The 15,477-nt window shown below is 37.9% G+C and overlaps 2 protein-coding genes across 4 annotated transcripts; one reads left to right on the top strand and one right to left on the bottom strand.

Moving 5' to 3' along the window:
* Positions 3,246-9,793, bottom strand: LOC109709589 (glycine-rich RNA-binding protein RZ1C). 3 transcript variants are annotated; one of them, XM_020231886.1, is made up of 3 exons: positions 9,671-9,793; positions 9,424-9,550; positions 3,246-5,323 (listed from the first exon to the last, which is right to left on the bottom strand). In XM_020231886.1, exons 2-3 carry the CDS (start codon positions 9,532-9,534, stop codon positions 4,409-4,411), a joined length of 1,026 nt encoding a protein of 341 aa, XP_020087475.1. In that variant the 5' UTR covers positions 9,535-9,550; positions 9,671-9,793; the 3' UTR covers positions 3,246-4,408. The 3 variants fall into 3 exon arrangements, with proteins under 3 accessions (XP_020087475.1, XP_020087474.1, XP_020087476.1); XM_020231885.1 differs by having other exon boundaries at positions 9,424-9,557; positions 9,671-9,789; XM_020231887.1 differs by lacking the exons at positions 9,424-9,550; positions 9,671-9,793 and adding an exon at positions 6,418-8,634.
* Positions 11,258-13,281, top strand: LOC109708770 (the record flags this gene model as incomplete). Its single annotated transcript, XM_020230592.1, is given in 7 exon segments — positions 11,258-11,513; positions 11,706-11,828; positions 11,918-12,046; positions 12,335-12,517; positions 12,616-12,732; positions 12,866-12,989; positions 13,157-13,281. Coding segments are annotated over 7 exon segments (1,057 nt in total), but the record flags the coding sequence as incomplete, so codon positions are not given.

The raw sequence follows: 15,477 nt of genomic DNA, 5'->3' as shown, positions 1-15,477 counted from the left end.
TTAATGGTTCAAATAATTGAGCCGGTAAAGTTTCAATAGTTTAATATGATATCAGAGCATAAGCACTGAGTTCGATCGAGCGAGCCCACATATAAAGAAGAGTATTGAATATAAATATTAAAAATATTATTTTCTGATGACGAGCTTATGTTTCTAGAGAATAACGACTCTTTCGCATAATTCAACGACATCAATTCGAAGAAGGAAAAAAGTGTTTGCTATGTTGTTTTATGCAATAAAAGTAACGCACTAATTAATGGTTCAAATTCAAATAGCTGAGCCTGTAAAGTTTAAATAATTTAACATAGTTTCAGATTATGAACACTAAATTCGGATAAGCCCACACATAAAGAAGAGTGTTGAATATAAATATTAAAAATATCGTTTTCTAATGACGAGGTTATGATTCTGGAGAATAACGACGCTTTCATAAAATTCAACGACATCAATTTGAAAAAGAAAAAAAAGAGTATATGCTATTTCATTTTATGCCATAAAAAAATAATGCACTAATGATGATAGAGATTCATGTGGAGTTGTGGACATAGCAATTAAGCGTGGATAGAGATAAAGCCACCTAACTCATGGAAATATCTACGATTTTCACAAGGTTCCTAGAAGTTTCGGGGGACTATTATTTAAGATAAAGTTTGGAATTTTGTGACAAATTATTCAAGGTTCCGAGAGTTGTTAGAGAGAATTTTAGTTCCAAATTGTAATGGTTAAATTACAAAAGAGCCCCTGTAAATATCATTTTTTTCACCTTTTCTTTCTGACTTTTAGAAATCTATATTTTGTCCTTTTAAAATTTCAGAAATATTTTCAGAATGGTACGGCGTTAATGGGGAGGGTAACATGACCAAATTATCCTTACTTCTTCTATAAGAAAAAAATTAATTTTTAATATATTTTATCATTTTGAAAGATACTTTCGGTATAAATTATACGAAATGTACGAAATAGTGATGGAATCATGACGGAGGAGGGCTAAATACAATAAGTTGAAATGTTGAGGGGATAAAATATAGTAGAGATAAAAATACAGGGTTTTGAAAGTTAGAAAGAAAAAGTGAAAAAATGAATATTTATAAAGGATTTTTCTGTAATTTAGCCTAACAGTATTACAGTTGAACACATCTTTTCTACTACATTAAAGGAGGGTTTGTGGGAACCAAAGGGTGACACGTGTTCCCCCAAACCCTTCTTTACTCTCTCTCTCTCTATATATTTATATATAATATAATATAAAATTTTAAATTTTGATATCAAAATTTAAAATTTTGATACTTTCAAATTTTAAAGTTTTAAATTTCAAATTTTATATTTTATATTTTAAATTCTAAATTTCAATTTAGCTTATAATATTTATTTCCAAATTTAAAACTTCAAAATTTAAAATTTTAAATCTCTAAACTCTATGAAATTAATTAATTAATTTCATTAGTAAATAATTATATATATTATATTTAATTAATTTTATTAATAATACGCATAATAAATCGCGTAATAAAATCTAAACTGATAGATGCAATTTAAATCATGTAAAATATCGCTGTATAAAAAATGCAGAATTTAAATTTCAGGAGTAAAATTTTAGAAATATAATGTATATATGTGTGTATATATAATTAATTTTATTAAACAATTTCTTCTACAATTTTATTTTTCTTCTATTTATTGATTTTTTAAAAATTATTTTGATAGATTTATCTCAAATCCTTTTCATATAAATCTTTATAAAATAAATTGTAGTATAAATTTGTTCTGCGCATATGCCAATTAATGAATTTTATTTAAATAGGTTTAACTATTAAATTATTTTTATATAATTTTTATTTAATTAATAATTAGACTTATAAAACTATATAAAAATATTAAAAAATAAAATTTATTATAGAAATATTTTTATATCCGCAGCATCACGCGGGTATTTCCCTGGTATATTAAAGTATGAAATCCCATTTGTCTGATTTTAGAAGTACAGTGAGCTTTTGTGTTATTAAGTTGTTTTTCGATAATAAAACTTTTGAATTGATGATCAGCTCTATTAGATTTGATTTAAAGTATTGAAAGCACGTAAGAAATAAATTTTGTGATTTTTTTGTATTATTTACCTAATAACCAAATTGACTCAAAATCAACGTAGAAAAATAAAAATCTTTCCAAAAGTGATGATATGTTATTAAAATTTTAAATCAAAGACAGTAATCTTGTTTTTGATAGAATAGAAAAACTTTCACACTGTTACATTTGCAAAGGGCTCACCTCAACTATTAAATTATTGATTTTGAGCCCTTTGATCACTAGGTAGGTAAATGATTCAAAAAAACCGTAAAATTTAATTTCTTGGATAGTTCAAATATTCTAGAGTAAATTTAAAGAAGTTGATTATTGATTTGCTAGGCTCATCATCAAAAATAATTTGATTGCACGAAAGTCTTTGTACTTCTAAAAATACTGTGGCGTAACTAGCTCTGGCTCTCTGTCTTTGTATTTAACAGAAAACATATATATATATAAGTTTGTGTGATTTTACAAATACGGTGGCCTTCATACTATCAAGTCATTTTCGATGCCACCGCTTCCGAATCGATGATAGGTTTTCTGTTAAATATGATCTAGAATATTTAAAATAACTAAAAAATAAGCTTCGCAATTTTTAGATATTATTTTACCTAATGATTGGAGGGCACAAAGTCAACAATTTAATAGTCGAGATGAGCCATTTGCAAATTTAATGGTGTAGAAATATTCTAATCTCGTGTGAAAATTTTGATAGAAATTTTTTTATACTATATAAAACAAGATCAATACCTTTCATTTAAACTTTGTGTCATATCATTATTTTTTTGTGAAATTTTTATTTTTAGCCGTCAGATTTAAAACCTTTTGACCACTAGAGAACTAATATAAAAAAATTATAAAATCTATTTTCAAGATACTTATTTTAGATCAAGTTTAATAAAATTGATCGTTGATTTGAATATTTCAGTATTGAAAATGACTTGATAGCATAAAAACCACCGTATGCTTAAAAACACAGGAGGAATAGTGCAAGGTTTGTGTGATTTGCCCAAGAAGCTTTATACTTTTATATTGCTGAAGTGTAGCTCCCCACTTCACTGAAATCAGATGACAAATCATATACCATACATAGATTTTCATCAAAACATTTGCTGATAATTCTTGTCATGAATACGAGTGCTGATGATTCTGCATGCAGTAAGGTTCTCAACATCAATCAATTTTGGAAAATAGAAGAAAAAATAAATATATGAACCCAAACAACTCATTATTATAGATTACATTTAGCAATCAAGTAAGAAATTGCGCGACATTAACACTGAGCAGGCGCGGGAGTAATGTTAGCGGAGAGAAAAGATTCATTCTGGCGAGCTGCAGGTGCGCATCGGAGCGACGACGAGCAGCAGGAAAGTGTAGTAAAACAAAAATTTTCAAATCAAATACCATCGAACTACAACCAAATTCAATGTTAATCCCATCTCAGACCACCGGCTACCGAACAGACCCACACAATGTTATCAAAAACCCACCTCCAGTACTACTGTCTCTCTTTATACTGGAAGGATGGAGCAAGTGACAACCAAATTTCAGATTCGCAAAGCTGCAGAAACTCTCAGTTATAGAAAAGATGCCATTTAACAAAAATAAGGGCATGCATCATCTGCGGCGCAAAGTGGTAGTGATTACATCTTAGCAGTATCAAGCATTCAAACCTTCATGGACCAAAATCAACCAGTCCTCGACAACTACACACACACAAAAGTTAGCTATTTTTCATCTTCTCATCTCATTGTATTATATCCATCCATCCATCCCAAATGCTTGGTATCATATGCAATCCTACTTACACCGCGTGTAACACAAACGATCTTATCACCACATAAAACCGATCGTGACAGACACTCGGGTCGCCACAAAGGTCAAGCACCTTAAATAAAGCAGCTTTCTCATCTTACCGGTTGCTAATAGAACTCTGACCAATATCACTGTAAAAATCTTACTCCAAGTAGAGCTGCTCATCAACTCACCCGAATAAGAAATTCAGCTCACGACTATAACCCAAATTTGTCAAACCCAGAGCATCAATATGAAAGTTTAAGCTGTACTAAGATGACACCAAAGTAAATAACTAGAAGATCGGCCGCCAAGATAGACAGTCAGTTGGGTAACAGGCGCTGCAGATTAAAAACTGCTGATTCACAATTAGATAATAATAAAACAGCTGAGTGCAGCAACTAGCACGAAGAAGCAAACTTACTGAGCCATCTCAGTCCGCTACTGATTTAAATAGTCAATACACCCTGAACTAACAGAAACAGCTAAATAACCATACCACAAGCCCAAAGGAAACAGCAATTCCTCAGTGTACTACAGATAACACAAATCAGTAGCGATCATCGTAAGCTGAAGGGCGTCCTCCCCTGCTGGGACGGTCATAGGGCCCAGGCCTATCCCTATAACCACCTCCTTCATAGCGTGCCGGCCCTCCTCCTCCTCCTCCATACCTATCACTGCTGCCACCTGCCCGTGGCCCCTCCCTTTCATACCCGCCGGCCCCTCGTGGTCCCTCCCTTTCATAGCCACCGGTGCCTCGCGGCACATCCCTATCATAGCCACCACCGCCTCGTGGTATCTCTCTTTCATAGCTTCTTTCTTTGCCATAGCCATTCTGAGGGTAACGGTCCAGTGCCCCGTACCTGTCAGCAAAACGATCCCCGCTAGGCAGGTACCGATCACTGGCATATCGGTCGCGCACTCCAGCACCAGCAGCGTACCTACTGTCCCTGCTGTCGACACGGTCTCGGTCCCCATATCGGCCCCCATCATACCGATCGTCATCAATATAACGGTCACTATAGCGATACGTTCCTCCAAAACGGTCCCCACGCCCGCCGCCACTACCACCACCACTACCGCCACCACCAAACCTAGAGCGGGAAGACAACCGACCACCGCCACCGCCACCGCCACCGCCTCCAGCAGAGGGACACTCACGGGCCCAGTGGCCAGGGCGGCCACACTTAAAGCAATCGTTACCCCCTGGGGCAGGCCCATCACCTCTACCACGATAACCTCCTCCCCTGCTGCCAGATGAGTAGCCTCCACCACCACCACCACCACCATAACCATAGCCAGTGTCATCAGAACTCAACTTGGGCTGCGCCTTGTTTACCGAAATGGTACGACCATCCAATTCTTGATTATGCATGTCAGTGATCGCATCCTCCACTGCTCGTGCTTCTGCAAAAGTCACAAATCCAAAACCACGAGGGCGAAGTGTGTCCCTATCCAGCATCACCTATACAGTTCAAAGATGTTAAGAATGGATTAGAGATAAAAGTAGTTAACATCATGCATAGTAGTTGATGGCCGTTGGATACACCAATCCACAAGATTTTATATAATCATGTTAACTGGCAATTCACAAACACGAACATCACCACACAGGACGTTCCTCCTCTTACTAATTTAAAGTGCAATGGAGATTGCTACTGTATAGTTCCCTATTAACCTGATTCCTGATTTACATACAGCAAAAAAGGAAATAGAAAACCCGAAGCACCCGCCCCCTGCCTCCCCAACGAAAAAAAAAAGGGTTTGGAGCTTCAGAACAAACATAACAGTCATACAAAAGGGCAAACTAAAACAAGCAAACTAAAAGGATGCTCAGATATAACAATGCAAAGTAGACTAAACACAATATCAAGCATGCAAGGACAAGAAATGCTAATTTAAATGTACACTAACAAACAACAGACCAACTAAGCCAACCTGGACCAAGACATGCTAAATCTTAAGGAACAAAACAATTTAGAGACTAGTATTGCAGGTGCAGACAGTTTAACAATCACCTCATATTGATTATGGGCAATAATGTGCATCAAGTTTATGTCATTTTGTATCTGCAAATTGAATAATATAAAAGAAGAGCGATACAACAAGAGTACCAATAATGTGAATCAATGCTTCCTCGGCGAAGTATGAGAGAGAAGGAGAATTTCTTTTCAAAAAAAAAAAGACAGATCACAAGCAATGCTTATGTTACCAACAGAGCCAGTTGACATTTCTAAAACATGAATATGTATTTCTAAAACATGAATATGTATGGAAAAGTAGAGCTAGAATAATAGACAGTAATAATCCAAAATCTTCTTCATAATATAACTTAATTGTAGTAGCCACTTTATTGCATTCTTCTTAACTAAGAATATGCTAAATTGAGGTTAGAACAGCATGAAGCCCCTCTTGACTAATTACATGAAATATTTAGTGCATCTACACACATAATCACTTAGTTTGCGGGTAAAATTCGTTTAGGAAGTGAAAAAATGTATGCAACTCGATATAACCATCAATAATCTCACTGTACAGATAAATGGGGAGTTCATTTACCTGACAATAAACAAATGCAGGAAATAACTTCAGGTGTGACAATGAAAACAAGGAAGGTGAGTCATTTCTCAGTTCTGTTATGTCAGTTAAGTGGATTTAATCTCTGAAAGAAGACACCCACTGCTCTAACTGAAGCAGCCCATTTTTGCACATTTTCATGCTCGCAACAGAATCTTTCACATATGCTCATTTTCCAAAAGAAAAATGACATTACTGATACCTGATCAGATAATTCACAGAAATTGCGGGCCCAATTGATTTATAATAGTATGCGCCAATCAATTGAATTGCTAACCTCTTATCCATCAAATCTAGTTAACAATCCAACATCATCAAAAATCAAAGAAATCTTTTAGAAGATTACCAAGGATAAACTGCCGCAGTTACGAACAATGATTACATTTTGCTAGGTTCACAGAAAGTTTCTGCCGTCCAGAAATAAACAGCTTCTGAAGATCAATTCAACCTCTAACAAGAGAACAAACCCAGATTTACCTCCTCTTTAGCAATTTTTTCATTAAATGAATGCGCAAGGATAATTACACTGGTGAAGTGAGCCTCAAAGCAGCTATATGGAATACTCTCAACATGCGGCTTACTCAAGAAGTTTTCGGTTTGACTATCAGGATTCAGAAGGACCAACTGCATCTTGGCAGCTAAAAACCACTTACACAATCTGCTCTAAAAATAATTCTAATGGCATCTGTCATCAATCATAAAAGCAACAACTAGCAACAGTGGACAGCCTGAGATGGCAAAGTTTGTGATTTCTGAGAAAAACATAGCCACCAAATAAATAGGATGTCAAAGTCACCCAGCGATCATCATATCCTTGAAATGTCGAAAAGGAGAAAAGAAATTTCAAAATCTAGAGAAAATTGGAAAAATAAAACATCAATAATGGCCGATGGGGATAAAATAGATGACAATATCAACAGGATAACAATTGAAAATTCCAAGAGTGAAAGTGAGTTGGTCAGGTTATAATTTTGGTTTTCAGCATAACTGAACTACTGATTTAGCAACTTATCTGCCAACAATCTCCATAATTATTCATCCTAGTTTGATAACATCCTCTCAACTTTCTAAGCAACAAGTAAGCAGCTTGATCACAAAGGTAGTCAGCAGAATGAAAACCGAAACCACAAGACAATCACGACTAAAAAGTCTAGCCCATAATAATTCAAAGAACAATACTCCAATAACATACTAAGCACAGTTACTAACAGTTTGCCACTACCAACGGACAGAAGAAAATTGCCAAGTGTCCAAACTTCTGACGATCTTCAAGCAGGGATCCCCATATATGTAGTATTTCGGAAATTAGAAGACATAGATATCATAATACTACTAAGCAGACCTTGTAAAACTGGATTGTCCTCAAAGAATGTTCTACAAACTAGTGCCAATCCTAGTAAGAAACTGACGATATATCAAATGCGCATAAATGTTTGTATTGCACTGTTCCCCTTCGTTTCCACTTTGACCAGTTAATCATACCATATGACAACAAAAGAAATTACAACCAACGCCCTCAACATTCCAACAGTTTTAAGGCATTGTAAACTCTCGTACTAAGTTCAGTTGGTAACAACAAGTAATTATATAACCTTCTTCCAGCTAGGCAACCCTTTCTCCCTGGAGCACAGAGCAAAAAAAGAGAATTGAGGATTGGTGCCAACTATTCACAGAAAAAGAAAGTTCTCACAAAGCCGTGATCAACATTTGAAAAGATCTGTCATTTTAGTTTTTCATACTTTCCCTGGTTCTAATGCTGCCACAGGCTGTACGCAATCAATCAGATCGTACATATATCCGTTCAATGCCAGCATAGGTCATCAAAAGGTTCTCAAACAACTCACCTAAGCACGAAAGCCAAGATCTTTCAAAAGATGATTCCTATTTTTTTTTTAAAAGAAATGACAACGGCACTCACTATGATAATCTGCTGAAACGTGCAGCAAAAGAGCAAACCTCTTTTGATTCCTACAGAGTATAAGGGAAAACTAATTATCTGAATCTTAGGCTGACCAGAGATCGCAAGTTTCAAGAAACAACTTCCCACAGCCAAGGAACAAACTTGTCACCTTCCAGCTGAAGAAATCATGATATGGCCATATCATAGTTAGGTAAGGGAGCAACTGACTCTAATAACCACAGGTAAACCTCTTTCAACATTCTAAACAGAACAAATCTCTTATTCAGGATGTCCACTTCAAAAACCTCACAACTATCTGTCTTTAAAAGCACTGCAGTTGAGGCTGCCATCTTGCAATTTGATCTCAAAATATCCAGCCATGAACTCCTGGATGTGTGTTACACAATACCAGAGTAACAAAGGGGGCACATAGAAGGAAAGTCAATAATTTGGCACAGAATTATAAAGACTAAAATCATGTAAACAATATATACAGATACTTTCTGTAAGAAAAAGAAATCAGCAAGGCAAATCCTTTCCGTTGACTAATAATTTGAAACCAGATTGACTAATCAGCAAGGTTGATTGCATATTGAGCTACCCCTGGATACAACTCCCATGGAGTTCCAGCTAGAAATTTCATATGCTCTTGGTTAAATTCATTTTCTCCAGTAATAGAAGATAATCTATGGATCCTAATGCAAAAGTTAAAATTTTGTTACAGCCCAAAATATGAGAAGATCATTTAGTGTCATTCTTTTAATTCGAACCCACAAAAATAAATCTTACTTGAATTTGGATATGGACTAAAAGATCATATTGTATTTGCATTTAGAACTGATTTTGGCATAATTGACTCAGCTTGATCCAAACCGATCAATTCCTTCTCCTGTCCCCCTCTCCTATCTTTTCAAATTTACTTTTTTTATCTCATAACAGATCATTTCATGTCAACAAAAAACCCATTCACAAACAATCCCCCTCCTTTACAATATTAAATTCCTTTAAACAACAAATTCATCAACAAAAACCAAATTAGAACAAATTTACCATCAAAGAAGAGAGTTTCCACGCTACGTAATCGATACCTGAGCTTCAATAACCTTTCCGAAGCGGCGAAACACCTGTTCCAGCTTATCATCCGTGGTTTCCCACGACAACCCACCTACAAAGATCCGGTGCTCGTCCTTAACCGACATGATGCGTTCCTTCCACCTGTTACCTACAAACAAGGCGACCACAAAAGCGAATCGAAGAAGGGGTAATCAGAGGAATCGATCAACGAAACCCTAAATTATCCGCTGATCCCTAACCGAGAAGAGGAGGAAACCCTACCCGCGACGTAGAGGAAGCGGCAGTTGAAACCCTAGTTTTTGGACCTTCTACGAGGCGATGGAATCTTATGAGGAGGCGGTACAAATATCTTGCGGACTTTGGACGGTGATCGTTGCTTGGAGAATGAACGGACGGTTGGAATCTGGTCTTCGCTTGCCACGCACTGTGGCCAGTTTTTCTTTTTTTTTTGTATAAATATTAATTTTGTACTCTATTGTCCTTTTTGGGAAAAAAAAATTGTGATATATGTCGATACGACCCCTATCCGAATCCTATCCGTACCTAAAGTTCTAAACTGGATCCGATAAAAAATAATAGTATATGGGTAATAAAATTGTACATTAAAATTTCGGATATGGATTCGAGTATTTTATATTCAAACTTGATTAGAGCCTGACCCGAATTCAACTTTTAAATAGGTAGGGTCTAGAATAGTTTTCAAATTTGGATTCAGATCCGGACTTGATGAAATATCTGATAATAAATAAAAAAGATTTGAACTTTTGAAATTAAGTGATCAAATTTTAATAGGACTTATAGACGAGGAGTTTCTAAATATTTTCATTCTAGTGAAATACTAAAACTCTAACCGCTCTTTTACTCTTTTTTTTCTAATTTTTTACTCTTTACTTTTTTGGTTTCATTTCCGCCTAAGAGTTTTTTATAAAACAATATTTCCATCGTCGTCATCATCAGCAATATTAATTCTCTACAGGCATGACAGGAGTGAGTTTTTTCCAAATCCTTTCTCTAATCATAGACGACAACCTAGTTTTTTAAAATATATATTATATTTAGTAAATTTTCTAATTCCTCTGTTTTTTTTGAATGTTAATATATAAATATTAGTAATTATTACAACTTATATTCTCTTTATTTATAATATGGTATCATAATTTTCTTTTTTTTGTGTTTATATATGAAATTGTTTTGAATTTTAGACTTTTAATCGGTCTATATAATGGTCGAAACAAGTTCTTGCCAGACATTTTAATAAAGTATATATATAAATATAAATATATATATATAGAGAGAGAGAGAGAGTGTGTGTCCGGCTATGATGTTTGTAAAAGCACAAATCATTTTAGTGCTTGTAAATTTTTTACCGTTAAATCTACTTCTTTAATCATTTCTACTCATATAGATTATACTTTCAACCAACCACCCACTCAACCCTAAGGTTTCCACATCATCCTAACCGCACCTCGCTTAATTCAATGGCTAAAAATCTACAAGCATCAATAACTTGATACTTTTAAAAGCTTAGGAGCTCAATATATATATATATAATTGAGCTAGAATACTTTTACAAGTATCACCCCCATGGTACTATTAGATTTTTAACCATTGGATCTATTTTTTGATTACTAATAGCCCTTGGATCAAACACTATTCCACCTACCACCATCATCCCAACCTCACATTTCTCCATCCAATGGCTAAAAACTCAAAAGCACCACCCCCATGATGCTTTTGAGAGTATTCTAGCTCAACTATATATATATACTAGTTATAGTGCACGTGCAATGCACGTAACATTTAATTAAATTAAATTTATATTTATATTTTAAATTTAAATANAAGAAGGTTAGGATCGTCCATATTGGCGATGCCCGCACCGATCTCGGCCATTAAGGCGAAGCCCGAAATCGGTAAAGAACGGTCGAGATCTTCTTCGAAATTTAGAAAGGATGCGGCACGTCAAAAAATAGAGAGTCCGCCAAAGGCTCCCAAAGAGTGTCTTAAAAATCGCACGCCGGGAAGGGGCAAACGATTTCGAAGCCCGTACAATCTCCGACCTCGCTGGGGAGCAAAGAATAAAACCGACGAGACAATCGCCGACGTATGTGACGCTCTTATTATTTTACATTCTCAACATACGATAGACTAGTGTAATGATGCTCAATAATAATGTAACGATAATAGACTTCGATTAATAAATTATCGGTTTAGTTGTGTATTTGTGTAAATTTATTAGTAATAGTGCTTCCTATAACTGTGTAGTGTATTATATAATCGCTTATTTTGTATGCAGCCGAGCCGGAGCGGCCACCCACCGGCGCCTCGGCCACTCAATATATGCGAAGAAAATGTCGAAGAATATGCCCATCCAAAAGCTGATCTTTTTGCTGGAGACTCCTTTATGATAAGCGAAGAAGTAAGTAATAGTGTAAAAGGTAATTAAATAGTGTAATTTCTAAAGAATTAGTGTAATTGACGCCAATTTTATAATTTTTTTCAATTTAGCTGCATAACATCGTCATCGAAATATGTGAAGACGTGGCCCCGTTATCTTCAATACCAGAGGTGTCGGCGGCGGGGGCACCGGTGGCGGCGACAGCGACCGAGCCGGCGGAGGAATATGTGGAGGCGCCTGCAATGGATGAGGAAAAGGATGAAGCGACGGCGGCGGAGGAGAAGGAGGAGGCGACGGCGGCGGAGGAGAAGGAGGAGGCGACGGCGGCGGAGGAGAAGGAGGAGGCGACGGCGGCAGAGGAGAAGGAAGAAGCGACGGCAGTGGTGGAGAAGGAAGAGGAGACGGCGGCGGAGGAGAAGGACGCGGCGACGGCGGCGGACGAGAAGGAGGAGGCGACGGCGGCGGAGGAGAAGGAGGAGGCCACGGCGGCGGAGGAGAAGGAGGAGGCGACTGCGGCTGCGGAGAAGGAGGAGGCGACGGCGCCGGCCGTAAAGGAGGAGGCGAAGGCGGCGGAGGAGAAGGAGGAGGCGAAGGCGGCGGATGAGGCAGCGAAGGAGGCAGCCGCGAAGGTACAGGTGGTGGCGGCGGCACCGACTTCGGCAGCTGCGGCGGAGGCGGTGGACAGTAAAACGACTCGCGTAACTAAACGTGTAAGTTGATATTACATCGATACTTTTGGAATAGTGCAATATATTGCTATTCGTGTAATATAACCCTCTTGTTGCACTACTTTATATTCTTTGTACAGGACATTGAAAAAAAGGAGAAGTCTCGCCCGAAAAGACGCTTGGTGCGTCTGTCGACGGCGACAAAAGAGTCTACACAAACTTCGAAGTCTTTCATGCAAAAACACAGCATTACAGAGGTGTGTGAATATTTCAACGATGCATTTCATTAATGCGATACAGCTTATAATAGTGTAAGCCCTTCCTGCAATGGTGTAAGAATTTTCTGCAATGGTGTAATTACGATCTCATTCTTTCATTGTTTGGTAACAGCACCCAATAATCGTCGACATCCCCCACTCCTCGGATGATACATCAAGATTAAAAAAGGGAAAAACACTAAAATTGAAGGTCACAAAATCCTCACCGCCCCTGGAATTAAAGTACTACGGCAAGGGTGAGTTACCGAAGGAGGATCAGGAGCGAATAGAAAAATTCCTGACAAGCACCACCCCCTCCGCATTAGTACTGGCTTCGAAAGATATTGACATCGGGAGGAAGGACTTGGTTGACCTAACAACTCACATGGCCTTCGTCAGCTCCGATGTTATTAACGCCTACCAGAATTTACTCAAGGAGGCGGAAGGGGACAAGTGCATATACACCACGTCATTCCTTTATCAGACCCTAGGGACTGCAATGAGCCCCGAGATGTTTTTGGTCGACATCACCGAGGAGAGGATCAATGAGGCGAAATACTGGTTCATCCCGCTCTTCGACTTCGAACATTGGCATTTGCTGGCTGTTGATCTCCAAGGCGGGAAGTACCTCCACTTATCATCCATTAAAAACCCTAAATACAACGCGGGGTTTGAAAAAGCAGTAAGTGTTACCTAATGCATAGAAATTGTACCAGCATTACCCCATTATATTTTTAATTAGTGCAATGTTTCCTTATGCAGTGTAAATTCATAGGAAATTATTTACAAGAACATTTTTCTGATTTGTTTGGGCGCCGCGGTACCCGTCCCGTCGACTGGGAGATGATCAATCTGGAAGATATCCTTATGCAAGATCAGTCAAATGACTGCGCAATCTTCCTGTTAGCATACGAGGAATACTTGCAGAAGGGGAGGAATTTGGACTTCTGCCAGAAGGATATGACGAGGAGACGCGGCGAGATAGCAGCAGAATTCTTGCGTCTTTTTGACACGTAATAATTCGACGCTGGTTCGAGTTACAGTTCTTTCATATGTACTATCATTTTTTTCACAGTATGACGAATTGGTGTACATATTGTAATTCTCATTACCTTTGTTATAAATATATGGGTAGGAATTTACTTGTAATGTTTGTCGTTACACTATTTACTAGAATGTTGAACTATTATCAGTCCATGCTTCAAGGTGTTTGCACTGGTGCGAACTAGTGTTGCACGCTTAGAATAGCAGTTACATGGTATCACCTGGCATTTCTTTTCTCGTTGCACTATTATATCAGACTTGTTTGGTTTCACATATTTCGGAAAAGTAATAGCCGAACAGCAAACATTGGGGCTGGCGAATACTAAACAAAATGCAAAAAAAGTGCAATACTAACGAGATATTATAGTAACATTCGTCATAACGGTGCAACGATAGGCTGTAATAATAGTGCAACGCCAGGGAACAAAATGGAAAAAAACTTTAATAATCGCAAGATATTACAGTAACATTCGGCAATAATAGGCTGTAATAATAGTGCAACGTCAGGGAACAAAATACAAAAAAAAGTGCAATACTGGCGATATATTAGAGTAACATTCGCCATAACAGTGCAACGCCTTTACGCGCATTGAAACTGAAAAAGCCATATTTAAACAACTCGCTTTTACTTTTCCCGAGGCAGCTTCGATATAACCGCCGGTGTCTCCTATCCTCACAGAATAGACGCTATGACGTAGACGTTACGCTACGTACTTTTAGAATCATTAAATGCTCGCTGCGGTCGGAGCGCATATCCACGCTATTCGCCAGAACGTGTGTTTGCTGTTCCATAAACCCATTGCACTATTAGTATGACATAGTTGCACATTTATGAACTTAGTTGTACTATTTTACCGGACGTTGCACTATTACATGACTTGCGCGGCACTTTCTTTTCCTGCTTTCTGATATCATTGAACTATTATGTCGACCACATTGCACCATTGCAATCATCGTTGTGGTCTTTCACCCTACATTGCACTAATAATTGCCGTGCGCGTCGCACCCTTAATCCCCTCGCATTTGAATGCTAGTGGAAGGCACGATGAGTGACGTGTAAGGTATATTCGGTTAAGTGAGGAAGAGATGCACTCGCGGGTTTGTCAGCCCACGATTCGTTTTTTTAAATATCGGTTCTTCAGATGCATCTCCCTTTACGGAAACACAACCTTTGGTGAAGGAGGTGAACCGACAACGGCGTTCCCTGCAAGAGGAAACGCAGCGCCGAAGTACGAGATGGAGCCTCCTCCTACACTGCCGCGGCTCTTCCTTCTGCCGGGAACGCCGTTCCTCGCCTTCGCATCCTTGACCAATAGTTACTAGGCTACAGTTCATCCATAACGTTAAGGCAACGACGGTAGATGGCTGAAGCAGAGTTCGCGGAGTAGGCGGCTCGCTGCGAAGGGAGTCGAAGCAGAGTTCGTGGAGTAGGCGGCTCGCTCCGAAGGGTACCATCCAGCAATGAGGCGTTAAGATTGATTCGTGCTATCTGGAATGCGTTATTTGCCACGAGCCCATTGGCCCTTCTCTCATACAGGTTCTTAAATTCTTACAGATCTTTATTGTTATTGATGGATTCTTATGTTATGCTGATTGAACTGTTTGTTTCATGGTAGAGCGGAGCTCCAAAGGGCTTGAGGCAAATAAAGCACTCCAGATAGTGCAAATCAATCTTAAGGCCTCGTTGCTGGATCTACACTT

This window comes from Ananas comosus, linkage group 4 (assembly GCF_001540865.1).
Source record: "Ananas comosus cultivar F153 linkage group 4, ASM154086v1, whole genome shotgun sequence".
Classification (NCBI taxonomy): domain Eukaryota; kingdom Viridiplantae; phylum Streptophyta; class Magnoliopsida; order Poales; family Bromeliaceae; genus Ananas; species Ananas comosus.
This window is presented reverse-complemented; position numbering and strand designations above follow the sequence as displayed.